We start from the raw sequence: 18,822 nt of genomic DNA, 5'->3' as shown, positions 1-18,822 counted from the left end.
TTCACGTGTGCAGAATGCAACGACGACGACAACACATTCCCGGCAAACATGGATTGGAACACCATCCTCTACACCACACCCGTCGAAACGCACACACACGCCACAAACTGCACTCCGTCACCACTGACCCATATATTACAAACTAAGCAAGAACCAAAGAAGAACCACAATGTCATTTACCAATGCGGAAGGGAAGGGAAAAAAAAAAAAAAACATTAGCATGCCGCCAAAGACTTGTAACAGTTCGACTGTAAGCCGCGGGCGAACGATACGGTTGAAGGTTTCTCCGTTTGTTCGCTGATCAGGACGTCTTTCTTATCGCCAAAGGCTGCTTCCTATCCCGGAGAGCGTGGCGAGCACACGTCGCGAACCATTCTGAATCCGGAAGCCCCTCGCAGCTTCCGACCCTTTGTGTAACGCGAGCACAAAAGGCAAATGGTTGTCGAATGCTGGATGTCAAGGTGAACGCGAGTCTAATTGGAGCATGCAGGGTGTCTATTTCATACTCGCGTGAAGTATAGTGTTGACTTTTGCACAATGGAACACACTTACAGAGTCGACATTATACGACTTGCAGCTTGTTCGTTCGACCACAGCTGGACATTGTTCTAGCGACCGCAAGTTCATCTGTCTTGTATACGGTTGTTGAAGTATACATGCGAGTGGCAGTTAGACGGATGGGGACCGTAATAATTGCGGAACAATTTTGTACGGCACCTGGCAGATGACACAATGACTGTCGTTTTTCGCGCTGCGCCATAATCGTCAGCGACTTGACAGAGATGTTATTATTGTAATCTGTCGTTATCTCAATTGTGCGAGGAGGTACACACTCTAAAAACAGCACTTCACCGCATAGCACGCGGTGCGTCAACCATTTCCAAGTGACATCGTTCTTTTCCCTGATTTGCTGAAAACGGGGGGCGTACGCCATTTTTGTGACATTATGCAGTTACATTATGAGTGACAGAGTACGTTGTCATTCAGGATGATGGTTGGCTAGGAGCGTGCTGTGCGGTGAAGATCATTTTTAAGAGCCTAGACTGAGTTTTGCGGAACGCTGACATTGTGCAGTCGCCACATTAGCAATGCAAAATAAATAAACAAACAATTTCGCAAAACATTAACAGGCTATCTATAAAGGATGTAGACATTTCCTTTCTCTCTCTTTCTCTCTCTTTTTTCTTTTTTAAGCGGAAGATGCTGTACGTATTTCACCATGGGTAAACCCGGCATGCTGTTCATCACCAACAGGCAGCGCACCACCATCGTGGGTCAAAGAACCCATTCCGGCACACCTAGTGACCTTTGCGGTGAATCACACGTTATTTACAAGTACCACGAATAGGCAGGCCGCCTCTTTCGAAATACATCCCGCACATCTATATACCAAGTACGTGCGGTATACACCCTACAATTCGCAGAAAGCACGCCACTTTCCCGAGCTCACTACCCCTTATTATATCGTTATTGACTATCATATATAAAGGGGACACCCTCACTCATTTTCTACACCAACATAATAAGCACTACTAAAAGTAATAAAATGCAAGTAATTGGAGCAGGTTTACACGCAAGGTGTGCCAGCCTAAGGAAGCACCACTGAGGCGCGCAATCAATTACGAATTCCCGATGCGTTTGGACGAATGAGCTAGAAGACAGAACATGCGATATTTATGAACTCGCATTGCGTCGTCCATCTGATATATATTTAATGTCTCGCGGTATATGACTTATCATTCTCGTCGCTTTCGCATTTAATTTGGACGTCTGCCGCTGTATGGAGCTGCGTTCGAGGCATTGAGACGCTATCTTGAACAGCAGACTGATGTATACGGGCGATGAAGTTGACCTGGAGCAAAGACTTCAGCGAGGTTTTGATCGGAAGATTGGGGGCAGATCTTCGTGCATGGATTCAGAATTAGAGCACTGTGCGATTCACGTCCTTGTGCGGTTTAGATATGTAAAACATAATTTAAAAAAAAAAAAAAGAAAAAGAAAACTAGCAACAAAACTGAAAGAAGTCTGGCCGTTCATGTCTTCATAACGATGTAATCGCGTCTTCGAATGATACCGTTACGTGTACATATGCTCTTGTATATTTCACGCATCATCACACGAGGAATTGTAAGTAGTGTCTATATATTTTTCCTGTACCAGGAAAATGCCTACAATATAGTTTAACTCATGGTTTTCAGGAATGGGCTAGGGTCCTGCACTCAACGCAGGGAAACATCCCACATCATCATCATCCATTCATCTATGTTGTTGTTGTTGCTGTTGTTGTGTTCATGGTTTTCAGTTGGTATAACGGCTGGGCTATAATTCATTATTAATTTTGGGGAAGAATTTCCCTTTCAAGTATTACACATGTTCTTTTTTTTCGTCTTCTTCCAGATAAAAGCGAAAAAGAACGAACGTACTATCAATGTAAAGATTTTAGAAAAAAGGTTGAAGCTTGGTTCAAAGAACCAATGAAGATTTTTATTTTTATTTTTTATAGGATCACTACGAAGGCAGCCAAGGGAAGCGTAAAAGATTCCAACATGTTAAGACGTATAGATGCTCTTTTTCATTTTTTAATCGTATTCTTATCTTATCGCCGCCGTCGTTTCTTTCTGGCCACTAATAGCCAATGACTTCCTATAGACGGTATATGAGTGAGCAGAAATGTCACTGGGTAAAAGTGACTTGGATGTTTACATGTGCCATGACACCCCCATTACAGAGGATTTTTCTGCCTATAGTTTTATTATGGGGGCAGGAAAAGTAACTTCAAAATTTTTCACGAGAGAAATTATTGAGCGGATACAAAACACCAGGCTCCCAAATTTAACATACTTACGCACAAGTGTAGTGAAGTTTCAACGCAGGGAAACATCCCACATCATCATCCCACATCATTCATCTATGTTGTTGTTGTAGTGAAGTTGACAGTTGTTCTCCAGCTACCTACACTCTCAGAAAAAAGGGTGTAGCAGTTACACCTTTTAGGAGGTAATAGGTGTCGCATATGTTCTGCAAAGTGTTGCAGAGTGCAATGTGTTGCAAAGTTCTACCTGCTACGGTGCTACCTCACTGTCTGCCAGGAATAATAGGGTTACCGCTTCTGATTCGGTGAGCGAGGGGGGGCCTTTTTGTAGCGATTTGGTTATATGATAATTGGTTTTACCACTCTTTTACACCCTTTTTCAGACGCTATGCTCACCTAGGTGTTAACTATAGAAGATACCACCTTTGCACAACCTTTTTTTCTTAGAGTGTAGCAAACGGTATGTGCCCTTATTGAGTAGAATCAGCACAAATCCTTTTACTGCTCATGAGCGAAAGAAATTAAACAAATCAGAGAAAGATATTTTTGCAGAGCATCTCCCTTCTACACATTTTGTATCACTCTATGTTAATAGTTCACAAAAAAGAAAATCTGAACGCTCGTTCGTTAATTAACGAAGTATTTATGGAGTTTGTCCGCAAACAGGTTTCCCGAGAACTCAATTGTAAGTCGTACTCTTTTCTTCAGCAAACGGCGAAAGAATACACCGAATCCTTCTCTCCAGCAAGCCCCGAAAGGATATACCGCACTTTTGAACTTCCACCGTGATATCTTGGCCATCTCATATTCATCAGCATGCGGTACGACCGCAGCTTTTTATATATGCATAGCCAGGCGTTACACTAGACAGGTAACAAACCCTATATTTGTTGTAGCCGATGTACTGGGCGTGTTCACACATTCTGCACCCCCCCCCTCCTAATCTTCCTATTGATTCAGGATACCAATTCGTCATATCTTCTGTGCATATCAAACGAGAACGCAGCAGACATACACAATAAGCACGTACAGGATCCGCCCAATCCACGCACAGCGTAAACGTCTTCATATTTCGGAACATCGCCCACTATTGAAGGCAAACAATAGCATTGTCGGCTCTCTATAAATAGAATCGAGCATAGCAGTATGCGTGTAGTATTCTGCTTCAGTATATGTATTCTCAACAAAACCACCGTCCAGTGGGAGATGCCGTTGAGAAGTGAAATGCCTAACAACCGTGTATGTATATATCTCCGTCCGTGGCTATTTAGGGTCACGTGACAGTGTCAACACCACGTGACTGTCGATCTGTGTTTGTGGTACACGTTTTAATAGAGTGCACACGGTTCGAATGGAATAGGGTTTTTGTCTCAACAACAACAACAACAACTTTATTGTGAGATGATAGATGTGTTTGGGGGGGGGGGGGTTTATTGCCAGGGGCGATACTCTTGTGTGTCAACACTTTCCCCAACAACATCGAATATCCTCTGGATGTACGAATAATGTCCTAACGGGTTCGTACATGCAGAGGATATTCGGTGTTTGTGTGTAGGGCGGCGGCGGCGGCGGTGGTGGTGGTGGTGGTGGTGGTGATAAAACTGCTTGCTGTAGTCAGCCACGTTCAGGCGGACATCGCCGCGGCTATCGAGGAAGGTGGGAAGGTGGGGAGAGGGGTAATCGTGCTTCTTGGGCCGACTTTCACAGGGAGCTTTGCAAACATGTAGGGCATGAGGATTTGGAACCGACATACGACCACCAACGGCAAAAAAAAAAAAAAGAACAAGGAAAAAGAGAAGGAAACTATGTTTAATCAATCGACGACTTAAAAGAATATTTTCATGTTCACCTTTTACCGCTACCAGACGGAAGCATTCTTGGTCCCTTTCCCACACACACGTCGACAGTTTTAAATATATATTCTTTCTTCCCGAGGACGACATAGAGGAATGTAACTTACCCCCTCGGGACATCTTCCGTATCGCTTCACTGGTCGACTTTATAAGCTTTATGGGAAATAATTTTCGCAATTAGTCTCGTGCTCGGCTTCTAAATAACTCTTCTGATTATTGTTATTGGCCCTAGATAGGATCTTGTAGAACGATCCCGATCACTTTGTCAATTACGAATGTTTCCCATTGATAATACTCTTTTCTGCCTGCTATTTTTGTTGTACGTGCTGCTTGTTTGATTCTATGTCGTAAATTCTTGTTTCCGTATATTGGACCACCGTACTTCGGTCTGGTGTATGAATGAATAAATAAATGTGCTTGAGAAACAGAATAAAAAAGGGGCCATACATAGGTCCTCAATGGGGCTATCCGCCTTTCCTTGTCTTTATTCGGAAAGCAGCAGACTGCATGAGATGCTAGAGGCGTGATGGATGAGTTTCCTGTGTGACGTTCCATTAATTGAACCTTATTTCGGACACGCTCTATGGACCCTGGCTGAACGTGATGTAGACACGCGGAAGTGCTCTTCATCCTTTCTAATCAGGGACATGCTAATGTTGTCCTGCTCGGAAACCATATCTTTATCATCAATCTTCGTTTCTCGAATAGCTGAAAATATATCTGAAACTATGCCGACATATCTCCACAAATTCCGTTTAGTATACTATACAGGGTGTTTGCTCTAACGTGTCCAGAAATTCTATTTAAAGCGAGCGATAAAAGTAAAGCAAGTGTTACTTTTCTGCTACTTGAGTAAGAAACAGGTACTGCTTCACTAGTAGCACCTGTTTCTTAGTCAAGTAGCTGAAAAGTAGCGCTCGTTTCTCTTTTATCGCTCGCTTTAAATATAATTTCTGGATACGTTAGAGCGAACACCCTGTATACTGAGTTATGATGCGTAGGAGCCTTTCGCTTTGGGCGGGGCGATACTTGTTGGCGGCTGATAGTGCCGTTGTTATCATCATCATCATCATTATCGTCATTTTCGGCCGATAACGCGCGCCGATCTCCCGCGATATGATCGGGCAAATCGTTTGAGGAACTAGGGGTGTGTCAACCGAATGCTCGAATCCTATAGGCAGGGATCCGAATCCGATCGGGATTCGGATCGGGATTTGGATCGGGATTTGGATCGGGATTCGGATCGGGAATCCGAATCCCAGTGCCCAAAAATGGCGAATCGAATCTTTCGAATCCACCAACCACGCTTGTTTGTTTCTTTTTAAAATTGGCGCCTCCGGAGTCCGTCGAAAGCCTGATTGGCTTTCAAATTGATTGGCACGAAAAATATCCCGATTTGAGGAAACCGTCGAAAAAGTTCCAGATCACACCCCCATCGGCAGTAATGTCAGAAAGACTCTTCAGCACGTCGGGTGTCGTAGCTGACAAATAACGCAGGAGGCTAGACCCTGAGCGGGTGAAAATGCTGGTGTGTTCGAACAAAAATCTGCATTAATTTAAAACTTTCAGCTGTGTTTTCTTGTTTGTTTGCTTACATCGCTCTGTGGACTGAAAGAGTTCAGGCAGGAACTCTTACATTAGAAGTTTAAAGCTAACATGATTTTGCTTTCGATTTTTTTCTTAGTTTTACACTCTTAAAAATGAACTTCACCGCATAGCGCGCTCCTAGCTAACCATTATCTCGAATGATATCGTTATCTGCCCTCATTTGTTGAAAACACGGGGCGTACGCCTTTTCTGTGACAATTATGAACAGCGTAAGTGTCACAGAAATGGCGTACGCCCCCTGTTTTCAACAAATCAGGGCAGATAACGACATCATTCGAGATAATGGTTGGCTAGGAGCGTGCTATGAGGTGAAGTTTATTTTTAAGAGTGTATGGAAAGAATCACAGACCCGAGAGTTTGTGTACTTGCGGTAGTCGATGAACAACACGTTAAATAAATTACATTTAGAAAGAAGTATATGGGTATGTTTTCTCCTGAAAGTGAACTATTATTTAATTTGTTTTCCATTAAACAAATATATCAAATCCTGCTTGAAAATGCTTTTCAGTAGAAGTGCTTTTTTCCCTGGCTTTTTCAACTCTTTTTTAAGAAAGCATTCGAGATCCGTAAGATTCGTGGATTCGCAGAACCTTCCTTGGATTCGGATTCGACTTTAGTTAAATTCTGGATTCGTCCCATCTCTAGAGGAAACCAACGATGGGCCGCTCCGCCATGCCGCCCTTCTTGAGAAGGAGAAAAGAGGCAATAAAGCAACGAACGACGCAACGGATGCACCTCGTTCCTTTTAGAGTGGCGTCAGGGTAACGGAATATTTCATTCCGCGTGAATTCCGCGTAAATCCCCGGGTCAAGTACTTCGTGAACGGGTGCACCATTTATTTAGTGACCAGCTCAATATTAATTTATTATTATTATTATTATTATTATTATTATTATTATTATTATTATTATTATTTATTATTATTATTATTATTATTATTATTATTATTATTATTATTATTATTATTATTATTATTATTATTATTATCTCTAACAACGCGCGATCCCGCACGCTTTCGAGTGGCAGATCGCTTTAATCGCGAGCGAGAGATGAGGGTACCTGTGCCCATGCTGCTCAGCACCACCACCACCACCACCCAGTAAGCCACTTCCGGTTGTAAATCACAAAACCACTTCCGAAAGGTAGGCACACCGCAGTACAGACAGTTCCCAGAAGAAAAAAAAGAAAAAAGAAGAAACAAGAAAGATCCCGTAACACAGTATTGCCCGCGTACATTACTGGTTACAAATTGCGCGACCTTACGCACTAATTTGCACTCATCATGCATGGAGCTTACAACGCGCCGTTGCGTTTCCCGGACTTTTTTTTTCTTCGTCGTGATTCGCAGATTAGCGCCGATTGGCTTTTTTTTTCTCTCTCTCTCTCTGTCATTATGCTGAGTATTTCGGAAAATTCAGAAAGTGGGCAATGTAGGTAGGAAAATTTCTGGGACGTGTATAGTACCGTGGCGATTAAAGCAGCCTATCATTGGCTCCCGCAGACTTGTACGTATCTTCAGCACCGTACTCAAAATACTGTGTATTAAGTACTTTTATTAGTATTTTAGTACCTTACTCAGTACATTTTCCGAAAGGTGTTTGTTCTCTGTTTAAAATACTTTTTCAGCATTTTTTTTTCCTCGATACTCTGATTACTTTTCGTTTATCGGTTTGTCTTCATGCCATGTTCAGATTCACAACAAGGTACCCTTGCCTCCATTGTCTTCTCCTTCTTTTAAACGCCTCAGTTGTGAAGGACAACAACTTATTGATCATCAACTAGATTATTTTTCAAGGAAAGGGAGGAAGGTTGACTGACGAAGGTTGTGAAATACAAATCCTACTACTGCTTAAATGAAAAAAGAATAAGAAAAGAAAGAAACAAAAAAAAAACAATAACTAACATTTATTGATAAAGGGCTAAAACCTGGGCGAGTTCATGACTCATAAATAAAATGGATGAAACCCTCTGTGTGCGGGGACAAAGACAAGGACACAAAGAAGTGCTGTGTCGTCGTCTTCTTTGTGTATACGTCCTTGCCTTTGTCCCAGCACTGAGAGTTTTATCAATTTTAAACTAACACTAGTAACTGTCGTGACCAATACCCAAGTATCGTAAACGTATATCTGAAATACCTTTTGAACTATTTAGTACTCTACCGCGATTACGTTATTCTCCAAGTATATATGCACTGTGTATGAAGTACATCTTCGCTTCAGCAGTTAGCATCGTACCTGAAATACATTTTTACAGTATCTTGTTCGTGCCTACGTACAAGCCTGTTACTTCATAATTGAACATCACTCGGAAGGCACGAAATACGTGGGCACGATAAGCGCGCGCACACACACACACACACACACACAAAAGGCGCTTGTCGTGTCCACGTCTTTCGTGTCTTCCGTGTGCACTCCCCTTGATGTTCAATTATGTCTCAACAACTCGTTCAGCCTTCTTGACTCTCGTCTTGTTGACCGTCACAGCAGCTCGTATGCCTGCAACTCCTGTGTTCATATAATTGCATTTCACACTTAGATGAAATAACCTGGGACAAAGCACTACGACCTCTTTAAGACAACACCAATGTAGTAAGCTACTAAAATTTGCAAGGCTCAGGGCTGATTTATACATACTTTACCGCGACATGTTCTCAGCAACGGGTGTACCTCGAAATAAAGTGATCGAAATCCCCGTTGCAAAATAAACTATACTGTAAATAAATGTTATCTGACTATAAAATGCGCAGTCGCGCGCGGGAAACTGCAAAAAGCGAACTTAGACTATAACCTGCATGGACATGTAAATGCAAACACAAAACTTGGACTAACCTAATAATAAACTAACCAACGTGCTGTTCCGTCGTGCCCGCCCTGCTAAGCCTAACGGCCGCTAAAATGTAGGCGTTCGTTCGCTAAAACCCGTGAATTTGAGTGGCTAAGTAGTGACGTCGCGTTTTCAAACACAACATATCGTCTTACGAAGCAATGGAGCATTTTCCTCGATTTTCTTTGTTTCGAGAACAGGAATTTCGCGATCGGGGATTTCGCGACCGGGAATATCGAGATCCTGCCCTCAGCAACATCATTGTTACTCCTTGGCTGTATAGTAACCCTTCCGAGAACGCTGATCAACTCCCACGTGCATCGCCGCTCCAAATAGCTGAGGAGCCTCTACAGCCGTTCCTTCTCCCTCCAGGGTGTAGCCTGCGATCCCATTGTCTGCCCACGAGCAATCCTTCGGTTCCGCTCTCTGGTATACTCCGTTCGACTGTCACTCGCTGCCGTCCTTCCTGGTTCTATGCAACGTTCCACTTTCATTCTCTCGTGTACTTCGCGGTCCATCTCAATGAATTCAGGACCTCACATGGGTGTATCTGCCCATTACGGCTCCTGTCTGGGATTTCCTGGTTTTCCGTCTTTCGGACACAGTGATTGTGTTTTGCTGCAGTGGTATGAGCTTGCGTCTAATTTGCAAAATACGTTCCTGGTTTTGCGACGTGATGTTAGAGGATGCTAGGGGGCCTGTCATGAGCTTAGGACGAACTCTCTGTATTGTATGTACGAGGAAAAGACGACACGGAGCGGGTTCTTCGAAGCCGTTCCTAAAAAGTCACTGTCGCCCAGGCTCTTCTGAATTTTCCTGTTGAAGATTGAGTGATTAAAAAAAAAAACAGAACACATGAATAGAAAAGAAAGTGGAAAATCGGAACAAATGCAACCCCAATGCCCAACTCTTCTGTTGAAGAGTTAGCATGCTAGGGCATAGTGTCACCGGGAGCACAAAAGGCGAACTATACCATCGACAACAAATTCGATTGAGAATGACGAAAGAACGGATGAATCGGAAAAAAGAACAGCAAAGCAATATATCACAAGCGACGAGCACGCGCTCGACAAGCTGAAGGCTCCAGGCTCATGGAAGAAAGTCAAGATGGCGGCGCCGATCACCCATTGTTGTGAGACTGGTAGATTTCCTGCAAATGACCGGCACGGATGAGGGTCAACCTTTTCTGGTGCATTTTAAAGCAAAAGTAGACTGTATACCTGCATTCCGGTTTTTACGATGTGCAGGTACGGGGAGTCGATAGAGAGTGGTAGTAGGCCACTGCTAACGTCACTGTGACGTCATCGTACCTATACCGGACAGCAGGCGTGACTCAGAATCTTATTGGTTGATTGGGCGCGGTAGGTACAGTAGCTCGAAGGTCACGTTATGAAGTTGTTAGGGTGCTGGTCATGTCACGTCGAGACTGGGAGGTACCCGGGTTCGCATCCCGGTGCTGTGCTGTCTGTTTTTTTTGCTGGGTTTTCCTCGGACGCTGTCAGACATATGTCGGCACAGTTCCCTTAGAAGTCGGCCCAGGACGCACATTCCCCCAGGGCGTCAGTCGTGACGTTGCCCACCACTGTGAGGCCGACAACGGCGAACCCTTTCACCAGCACCACCACGTTATGAAGTGTCTATTGAAACTCTCCAACAGCACTGTACGCTGAACCGTTGATAGAGCAAGCCTTCAAATAATTATTCTCTGGTTTTCCCGTTGCAGGTACGGCCGTTCTCGAGTGGTGCGTTGGCTGCTGTTGCACCACTACCACCAGCAGCGGCAGCTTTGCAGCGGCGGACGATTCGCTCGTCCAGGGATGGCGCCCACTGTGGCGTCCTTGCAGTCTCGCACGGGTGCCCTGGCGCTTCATTACGCAGCTGCCAAAGGATGCCTCGACTGTGTCGTGCTTCTTACGCAGTCATGTCCAGAGCTTGGGTGAGGAGGAGACTACTTTTACTTCTTTTTCTATAGAACCACTTCTATTTGTAAACAAGAGGGCGCATCTGCGGGTGCGCATAGAGCACACGTCGCGGGTGGGCAAAAGGGAGTAGGAAACCGCATCGATGATCGCACGATGTTCGCCCACCAGTCCTAGCCACTGCAATTCATGTGTTTCATATTGCGTTGTACCAAAATGTTGTTTCACTGTGTGACGCCGAAGTATACATTTTCTTTTTAGTTTGGAGAAGTATGACGTCATAGGGCACGTAACATGTGACCCGTCTGGCAACATTTACTTCTCCAAGGTCGATTTCAGTCTTCTCACCACAGCTGCTGGCAATCTTCCAGCGTGAGGCGGAGAGCGGAGACCGGGAAGGTGCGTGCGCTGTTCCATGAGACAGACGACGGAGCTCTTGATTACGTCACTTACTCTTGGGGAATCCGAAACTATTCAATTTTGCGGCTGCTTTAAAAAATGCGTGGAAGCGCCTAATCTTCACTGACGGTATTTATATTTAGCGTCTTTAGCCTGTCTTTCGGCGAGGTTCATTTATGCTACGTAATCAAAATAAATCGATAAAAATAACACAAATATCACTTTTGCAGTCTGTAGTGGCACTTTAACGGCGGGGAGGAAGCTCCAGTTCCCGCATAAGAAAGTAAAGCGATGAATATACCTGAATGGAAGCGACCAAGATCATTGCCAACCACGTGTCAATATTGCACCGTCCTCCACGAGACTTTTCCGGCCGCGCGCTGTGTGTATGTATTTTTATTTTTATTTTCTTGTTTCGGCCACATTGCCGCCTTCCCCGCAGGCAGACCTTCATTCTTCAAGCATCAAATTCCGCCACGCCCACATTAAGCTTCGCTTACCGAAGCACACAAGAAAAAAAAACAAAAACAAAAAACACCGGAGTAATATGATGTAATCTGCGTAATGCGAACTTAATAGATCGATTTCTGACGTATCCCTCGAAAACGTTTTTATTCACGAACAATTCCAGATCTGGATGGTACGTGGTATAAGCGCTAACGAGAAACGGATGTTGACTTCAATTCGACGGGTAAATGCAGTATCTGCTTAATAATCTCACCTAATAATTTTGTTTCTTTGTGTGTAGCTAAGTGCGAACTGCATAAGAGTGGTATAGAGCAAATTCACATACTTTGGAGAAAAATAGGGAAGATGTGATAGAAGGGCATTTCCATAAACCGTACACGCGAGAAGAATTATAATCTGCACCACATGATCAAAGTCAACCGCACGAACTTATCACTTGAGATTTTATCGTCATCACGCATGTTTATAGATATAGAAGTTGCAGCGCTGTATTGACCTTGTCGGCTGGTCCCTACACCAGAGACTAAAATGTGTCATGGCTAAGCGACCACATAGAATTTAAATTATTGGGCGATATCGTGATTTGCAGATACTGTATAAATACGGTGCGGCAAAGAGCAGCGCATAGAAAGGCCGGCACAATAAACACATGTGCGGAAATTCTATCAGACATATACATGAGTGTTCAACTTATGCAGGGTTCTAGGTTATACGTACTGAAATGTAAGAATATACTACGCGTATACGCATTCATTGAAAAGAGCGACAGATGCACCAATATTAATTTGCATCGTGGCCGAAATGTGGCGCTGGAACGTGCAGAAGCTCGTGCCGTAACGAGACGTCACATAAAGTACATAATTTCGAGTCTCTTCTCACTTGTTCCTACGAGTCACCATGTTACATATAATATCACTTTTTCTTTGTTTGTTTATGCACCATGCCGCCAAATTTTTAATTAAAAAAAAAAAAGTTTCGTTCAGCGCTCCGTGGAGCGTCATGTACATCCTACGCGTCATGCATGGCAGCCCAAGAAAGTACAGGATGCATTCTGTTTTCTTTCAATTCAGGGAACATGCTTGAAAGACTGAATCTTTCCGACCGTATAATACCTTCAGATCATTCCTTGCGCGTTGGTGAGGCTTAAATTTTGCGTATATACACTTGAGACTGCTGAAACATGTCAACCCGGCCATCGTCGATTGGAATAGAAGAGGAGGTCCGCTTTTCTTAGGCCGTGTCGGAACTGTCACCTGCAGAATATTATATATGCGTTGCGAAATGTGTAAAGCTGGACTCGTTCAATTTCTTTTTCTGCGGAGTACCGCGTTATCCGAGCCTTTCCCTGTGCCGAAGCGCTTGAGCTACAAAGCAATGCAAGTAAGACAAATCTTCTAAGAGGAGGGTTACCGCCTAAAACATTTCCACCACAGCGCTTCCGCCACAATGTCCGGTAATAGAAGTCTGCCGGGAGACACTGCACGCGGGAATGGCCCTCCGTAACAATGGGGTATATAGACGGCATTGTTTGCAGAGTGTGTAGGGTCGTGTGTTCATTTGCTATAGTGGCAGTTTTGTAAGAGGTTAGATAAATACGTTAACCATTTAGGACGGACGGACGGACGATAAGGCAAGATCATGCGCGGTGCTGCCGATGCACTATGACGGAACTCGAAGCAACAACGACACAGCTACGGGAGACGTTGGTTTGGTGTCAGCTCTTGTTTCTTCACAAGGGCGTATGAGATGGGTTCCCTGGAGCAAGTCTACCTGAATATCGAGAGCAAACGAACGAGAGACAGGAAACATGACCCTTTTTGTTCTGTCCCCTGTCTCTGTGTCTTGTTTCGTTTGGACTCAGTATCCTGGTTGTTTCGTTTCTTCCTGCAGCTTGCAAATTGAAAAACGCGGGTTGGAGCCCACGTCACACACGAATACATACAAAACAACGAATACATGATGATGATGACGGAGACGAAGACGACAACGATGATAATGGCGCTATGACTTACCCAGACGCGATGCAGTGCACATTGTAGCGGAAGAAGCACCGTATAGCCTACACAGGAAGAGTATGCCGATCTCTTGGTTTTATGCTGATGGGAACATGTCAGAGCTAGCACCTAAACGTACCATAAGCAGAGTCACGTGACCTCAAAATGGCGTTTCCTCTGACGTGTGACCAGGACAAGATGGTGAGTTTGTCACAAGCGACCGCTTGGGGGCAGTTATAAAACTGTTTGTAACACACTTTTCGTGTCTCACGAGCATATAATCATCCACGGTTCTATTTATGCATTTGTGCGTGGTGTCTAGGGTGTATTTATTTCATATATGTTCGCTATGGTACGGACAACAACGGCATATTGACACACAGGGACATTATTCGAGAGAGCTGAGTCGGAAAAAATAAACTTCAATTCGGTGTTTCGTTGAAATATAGAAGAGCGTGTAAGGTGATACCCCGACGCATAAGTACCACAAACAAAACGACGGTTTTATTTTATGATTTTTACGGTACCTTTTACCTAAACTATAACGCACTTCGACAACTATGTACCTTGAGTGTAAGTAAGTAAATTCGGCTCAACCTGGGCGTGAAAATTTGATGCACGTACGCACAGACACGCAAGAAAATGGTTCAGAGACGGCAAAATACGGGCCGACTTTCTTCACGCTCATCAATCTTAACAAAGAAGTTTCTCCAGATCCTTGGGAGATCAAAATAAAATACAGTACCATCTTGAAAACAACGTTCGACTATTGTTCATAATAACAGAACGACTAGTAAATCGTGCTGCCACGCTCCACTTGGCAACCAGGTTGCGGATGTTCTTTTCTTGATGTTTCTTTCTTTTTTTTTTTCAAAACTCCATCGGCGCAGCTTGAGATGTGCTTTCGAAGCCACGCAGGGAGAAAGCTAATTGTCTTTGCAGATCCGTTGAGTGCATTCCGTTCAACGCGCGTAATACATATATATGAAGGTTACGCGTGCCTTCCACGCAATTCAGTGACATGATTTTTACTTTTTACGCTTCTTATTTGGAACGAATTGAGGGTGCAGTGTGAGTAATCTTCCAACGCGCTCTGAACGTATGAAAATGGTTAGTGAACCATATACTTAATAGGGGTACCTCGTGCGTGCGCAATAAGTTGGTGCATCGTGTATTCCTTTTTTTTACTTTCCAGAATGAGAAAAGCAGGGGGGAAACCTTTTTTCTTCCTCTACAGCGGTATAGCGCCAAAGCAAAAGTTTTGCTTAGGAGTATGGTTTAGACATAGTCCTATCTTTTCATCCCTAACGAGGACCCGATACTATTTCGGGATGAAAAGAAAAACTCGTGCTGACAAGGTTCCTATATTGTCACGGGTTTCCACTATGGATCTTGGCCACCAGTTCGGCATTCGCATTAGTCTGAGGAACACATAAGAAAAACAACCAAGCAGGACAGACGGTGCCGCGTTTCGAACCTGACCACCACAACCACGACCACCCGAAGAGGATGCAGATGTATGGTGAACTAGAAGCTCACCATAGCGGATGCTGTCTCTAATGATGACGACGAAATGCACCCTAGCATTAGCTATGTGTCTGCCAGAAGCGAAATCCCGTGTCAAAACACTCTAACACTTTGCTCTCCCCAACGAACTCACGCACCCTCTACGCATCTCCACCCTTCATCCTGCATCCGTGTTTTTTTTTCCTTCTTTTTTTTTTGTTATAGTCGTGACGACGCCCTGACCAATAACGGCAATCCGATCCTGCCATCCCCCCCCCCCCCGTGTCAACTGCGTTGAAGCCCAAATCCTCTTTACGCTCCCTATGGGAAAGGGTTTCCTATAGTACGGTCCTGGACATAACCTTCTGGAACACGGGACAGTCGTCATCTCGTTCAGAGGGTGGTCCAGTGAAAGTCCCCTAGGGGCTTTAATGATGATTCTCATTGGACGGTAGCAATCCAGGGACTTCAAAGGGCGCCACTCCGTGTCACGGGAACTGTCGTCCCGCACTGTACAAGGAGGATCCTGACTGAGGCTGTATACATGCAGAAACTGCCATTCCGCCAAAGGATTCCACCCCACGTCGAAACCGGCTCTATCTCAGTTTTGTCCTAGCGTTGCCAGAATGACACCCCAAGTTTGCACTCAACTTAACAGACAACTCAGACGTGTCGTGTTGCGGTTCGATAGGGACATCGAGAAGCCTTGGAGAGACGGCAGACCCTACGACAGATTGAATTACTCAGTGTCCGACAACCGACAAACTGGGCTACATTCATTAGCATCATTCCTCAAGTCCGCTGGAATCATAGGACTCCCATAACACCTAGAAACCAAAGTGTGTACATGTATCTATCATGTATTGCTGAATCTATCAAGGCAGCTCCAGGACGTGGACATTGAGGCAGGGCATCGCCTTCTTACAAACCCTTTGCTTTCCACAATTGCTCTCTCTATCTCTCTCAACTTTTCGTCTAGCCTCTCCCCTTACGATGCCTATGATTGGGACTGAGACTTCATGCTCGGCCAAAATCCTTGAGTTATAGGCTCACATCTTATTTTTACTAACATAATTATCACCAGGACTGTCGTTTCGATGGCGTGCGCTTTTCCATTACATGCAGGCAGTTTGACAGTTTCAAGTAAAACTCAGGAAGATGCGTATAGTTTCGAACAGAAGCGACTGCCCGTATAATGAGAGGTTTGAGTTACTTCTGTATACCTCCTGAACGTCGTACCCCCTGCCATTACCTTCTCCATCCTGTAAGCATTTTTCATGGTACGCGTCATGGCCTTGCAGTGGTGGTCCCCGTAACTCAGAGACACAATAGCCGTGACGACTGGAAGCTATTTTCGGCCTTCGGTGCATTGACTTTCGAACGCATCGAGTGAGATTCTTTCAAGAACCATTAGTAGGCGGCCGGAACCGCCTTTGGAGAAGTCGTCTTTCCACCGGACGCATACCGGATGCTTACCGCTCAGACGGCTGGACCTCATAATGTGGGCCAGCCCTCACTTTCACAGTTCCGAAAGTGACACTTTGCTGTTTCTATATACGAATGGCGTTGAAAAAGCATCAGACTAAAGAATGACAGTTGATGAAACTAGGCGTTGTACAGGCATATAGGTGTTCTTGTACGTTTCATTAGCCTCAGTTATAGCCAATGCAATGAAAGCCAGCCGCTTCTGTATTGAGCCCGATAACTCAACCACGAACCACGCTCAGACGACGCCTACTTGAGCTGCGGCGCACAGACATTTCTCTGGCCACTCTGCTCGGTCCAGCACGACTCAGAGACACAGGTCTCATGTACAACTTGTGAACTCAACTCTTGTCACCTAATTCGTCAGGGCCCCACTCTCGCCTCTCACGCTCATACACATTACCCTCATCTTTTTTTTTTTAAATATCTTACTTGTCTTTGATCTACCTCAACCTTCTTTCACCTTTTGTTAGTTCATCCTTTATTTCCTCATACTTTTCTCTCTTTTTTTTGGGTGCGGAATAGCAAGCCGACATACTGTTTGGCTGACCTTTCCTTCTTTATTTCTTTGTTCTGACAAATATATGCGCCCCCCTCCCCCCTCCCCGATAACTCAGCAGTTGTGCCTTTCTCAAGTAAGAACAAAACTTCGCCACACAGCACGCTGTGTGCCAACCGCTGCGCCGAATTATGTGGTTATTGCTTCTGATTTGATGAGAAAGCGGAGCGTACGCCCCTTTTGTGGCAATTACCATATACAGTCAAACTCCTTTACAACGAAACCCAGGGGACAGCAAAAAAAATTTGCAGTAAAGGTATTTTCGTTAAAAAGGATGTCCATTATTGGACCTATAGGGCTCCAGCGGGACCGAAAAAAAATTTGCTGTAGTGGTGTTTTCGTTAAAAAGGTGTTCGCTATAAAGGAGTTTGACTGTATACATTTGGAAAACGAAACAAAGGCAGACACAGAACGCATGCTTGCACATGTTTATGCTGCTTTCTACCACATGAATCAATATACCAACTGCCCCGCTTTCAGGGCGTTGGAATTCTATTAACTCGCCAGTTGCCAACTCTCTTTCTGCCAAGTGCCAACACATGAACACAGACTCGATTCTTTTGTAAAAAGTAATGAGTTACGTCATTCAAATTACTGCCCAAATGTACTAAAATTACATTACAAATTAGCAGAAAAAGTAATTCATTTACAGTAATGATATTACTACCCAGGTATGCTTTAGAGACACAAACCAGAAGAGAGAACACGTTCGGTACGGCGTTTGGATCCAACACGGTGTTACGTGGCGATAATCTCTTCCAACAGCACGAATGCGGCGACATCGTACTCGTAGGTCCCTATCAGACGTCGAATTAAGTGCCCACAGAGTGCAAAGTCCCCTGTAGTATTGTATACTATCCGGCCATGACTCATTCTACACGTATCTATCACGTGTCCTTACCCTTGAGAAACCTCGTCTGCCAGCGGGGGGACGCTTCCTTTTCATTACGTCTCGCCCAAACGAGCTGTCAAGCATGCAACAAGTCACACGTAATATGTACGATAGCATTGTCTTTGCCAGCCAGCCGTTTACGGCAGCAGGATATCCGGCCATTCCCCTTTGTAGTATGCGCACGCTACAGGGTCGTAAGATCGAGATCGAAAGTGACATCTCGAGAGAAGTCCCCGGACGACGATATATACTGCCGTAAATTGTTTTTTTGTTTTGATCATTCGTGTTCCGGCGAGCCGAGCTGACAATTTTATCGCTTCCGTTCGGCTTTCCTTTCGATTGAGTTATGCACAGTTTGAAGATAAAAGTGAGTTTTAGGATACCAAGGATATCGTGCCTATCGGAACCAATCGCAGTCGTGCGTGACTCAGAATCTTAGAGAGTTATCGCCTTTGCGGACGTAAGGGATAGCGTTGGTGGTTCTGCGCACGCGCAAACCATAAA

The 18,822-nt window shown here is 44.5% G+C and overlaps 2 protein-coding genes across 3 annotated transcripts in view; one reads left to right on the top strand and one right to left on the bottom strand.

The window, feature by feature from the left end:
* LOC135370736 (espin-like) overlaps positions 1-18,822 on the top strand; it is an 85,127-nt gene that overhangs the window by 28,857 nt on the left and 37,448 nt on the right. The window contains exon 2 of the mRNA XM_064604551.1: positions 10,820-11,032. Coding sequence (XP_064460621.1) covers positions 10,914-11,032 — 119 coding nt within the window. The 5' untranslated portion in view covers positions 10,820-10,913. The remainder of the gene's footprint in view (positions 1-10,819; positions 11,033-18,822) is intronic.
* The window catches only part of LOC135370737 (NAD kinase-like), a 110,210-nt gene that overhangs the window by 82,011 nt on the left and 9,377 nt on the right, over positions 1-18,822 (bottom strand). The gene's annotated exons all lie outside the window — the stretch shown is intronic.

The sequence above is a fragment of the Ornithodoros turicata genome, chromosome 10 (genome assembly GCF_037126465.1).
Source record: "Ornithodoros turicata isolate Travis chromosome 10, ASM3712646v1, whole genome shotgun sequence".
In the NCBI taxonomy this organism is placed as follows: domain Eukaryota; kingdom Metazoa; phylum Arthropoda; class Arachnida; order Ixodida; family Argasidae; genus Ornithodoros; species Ornithodoros turicata.
The sequence above is the reverse complement of the archived record's forward strand: the minus strand, read 5'-3'. Positions and strand labels throughout refer to the sequence as shown.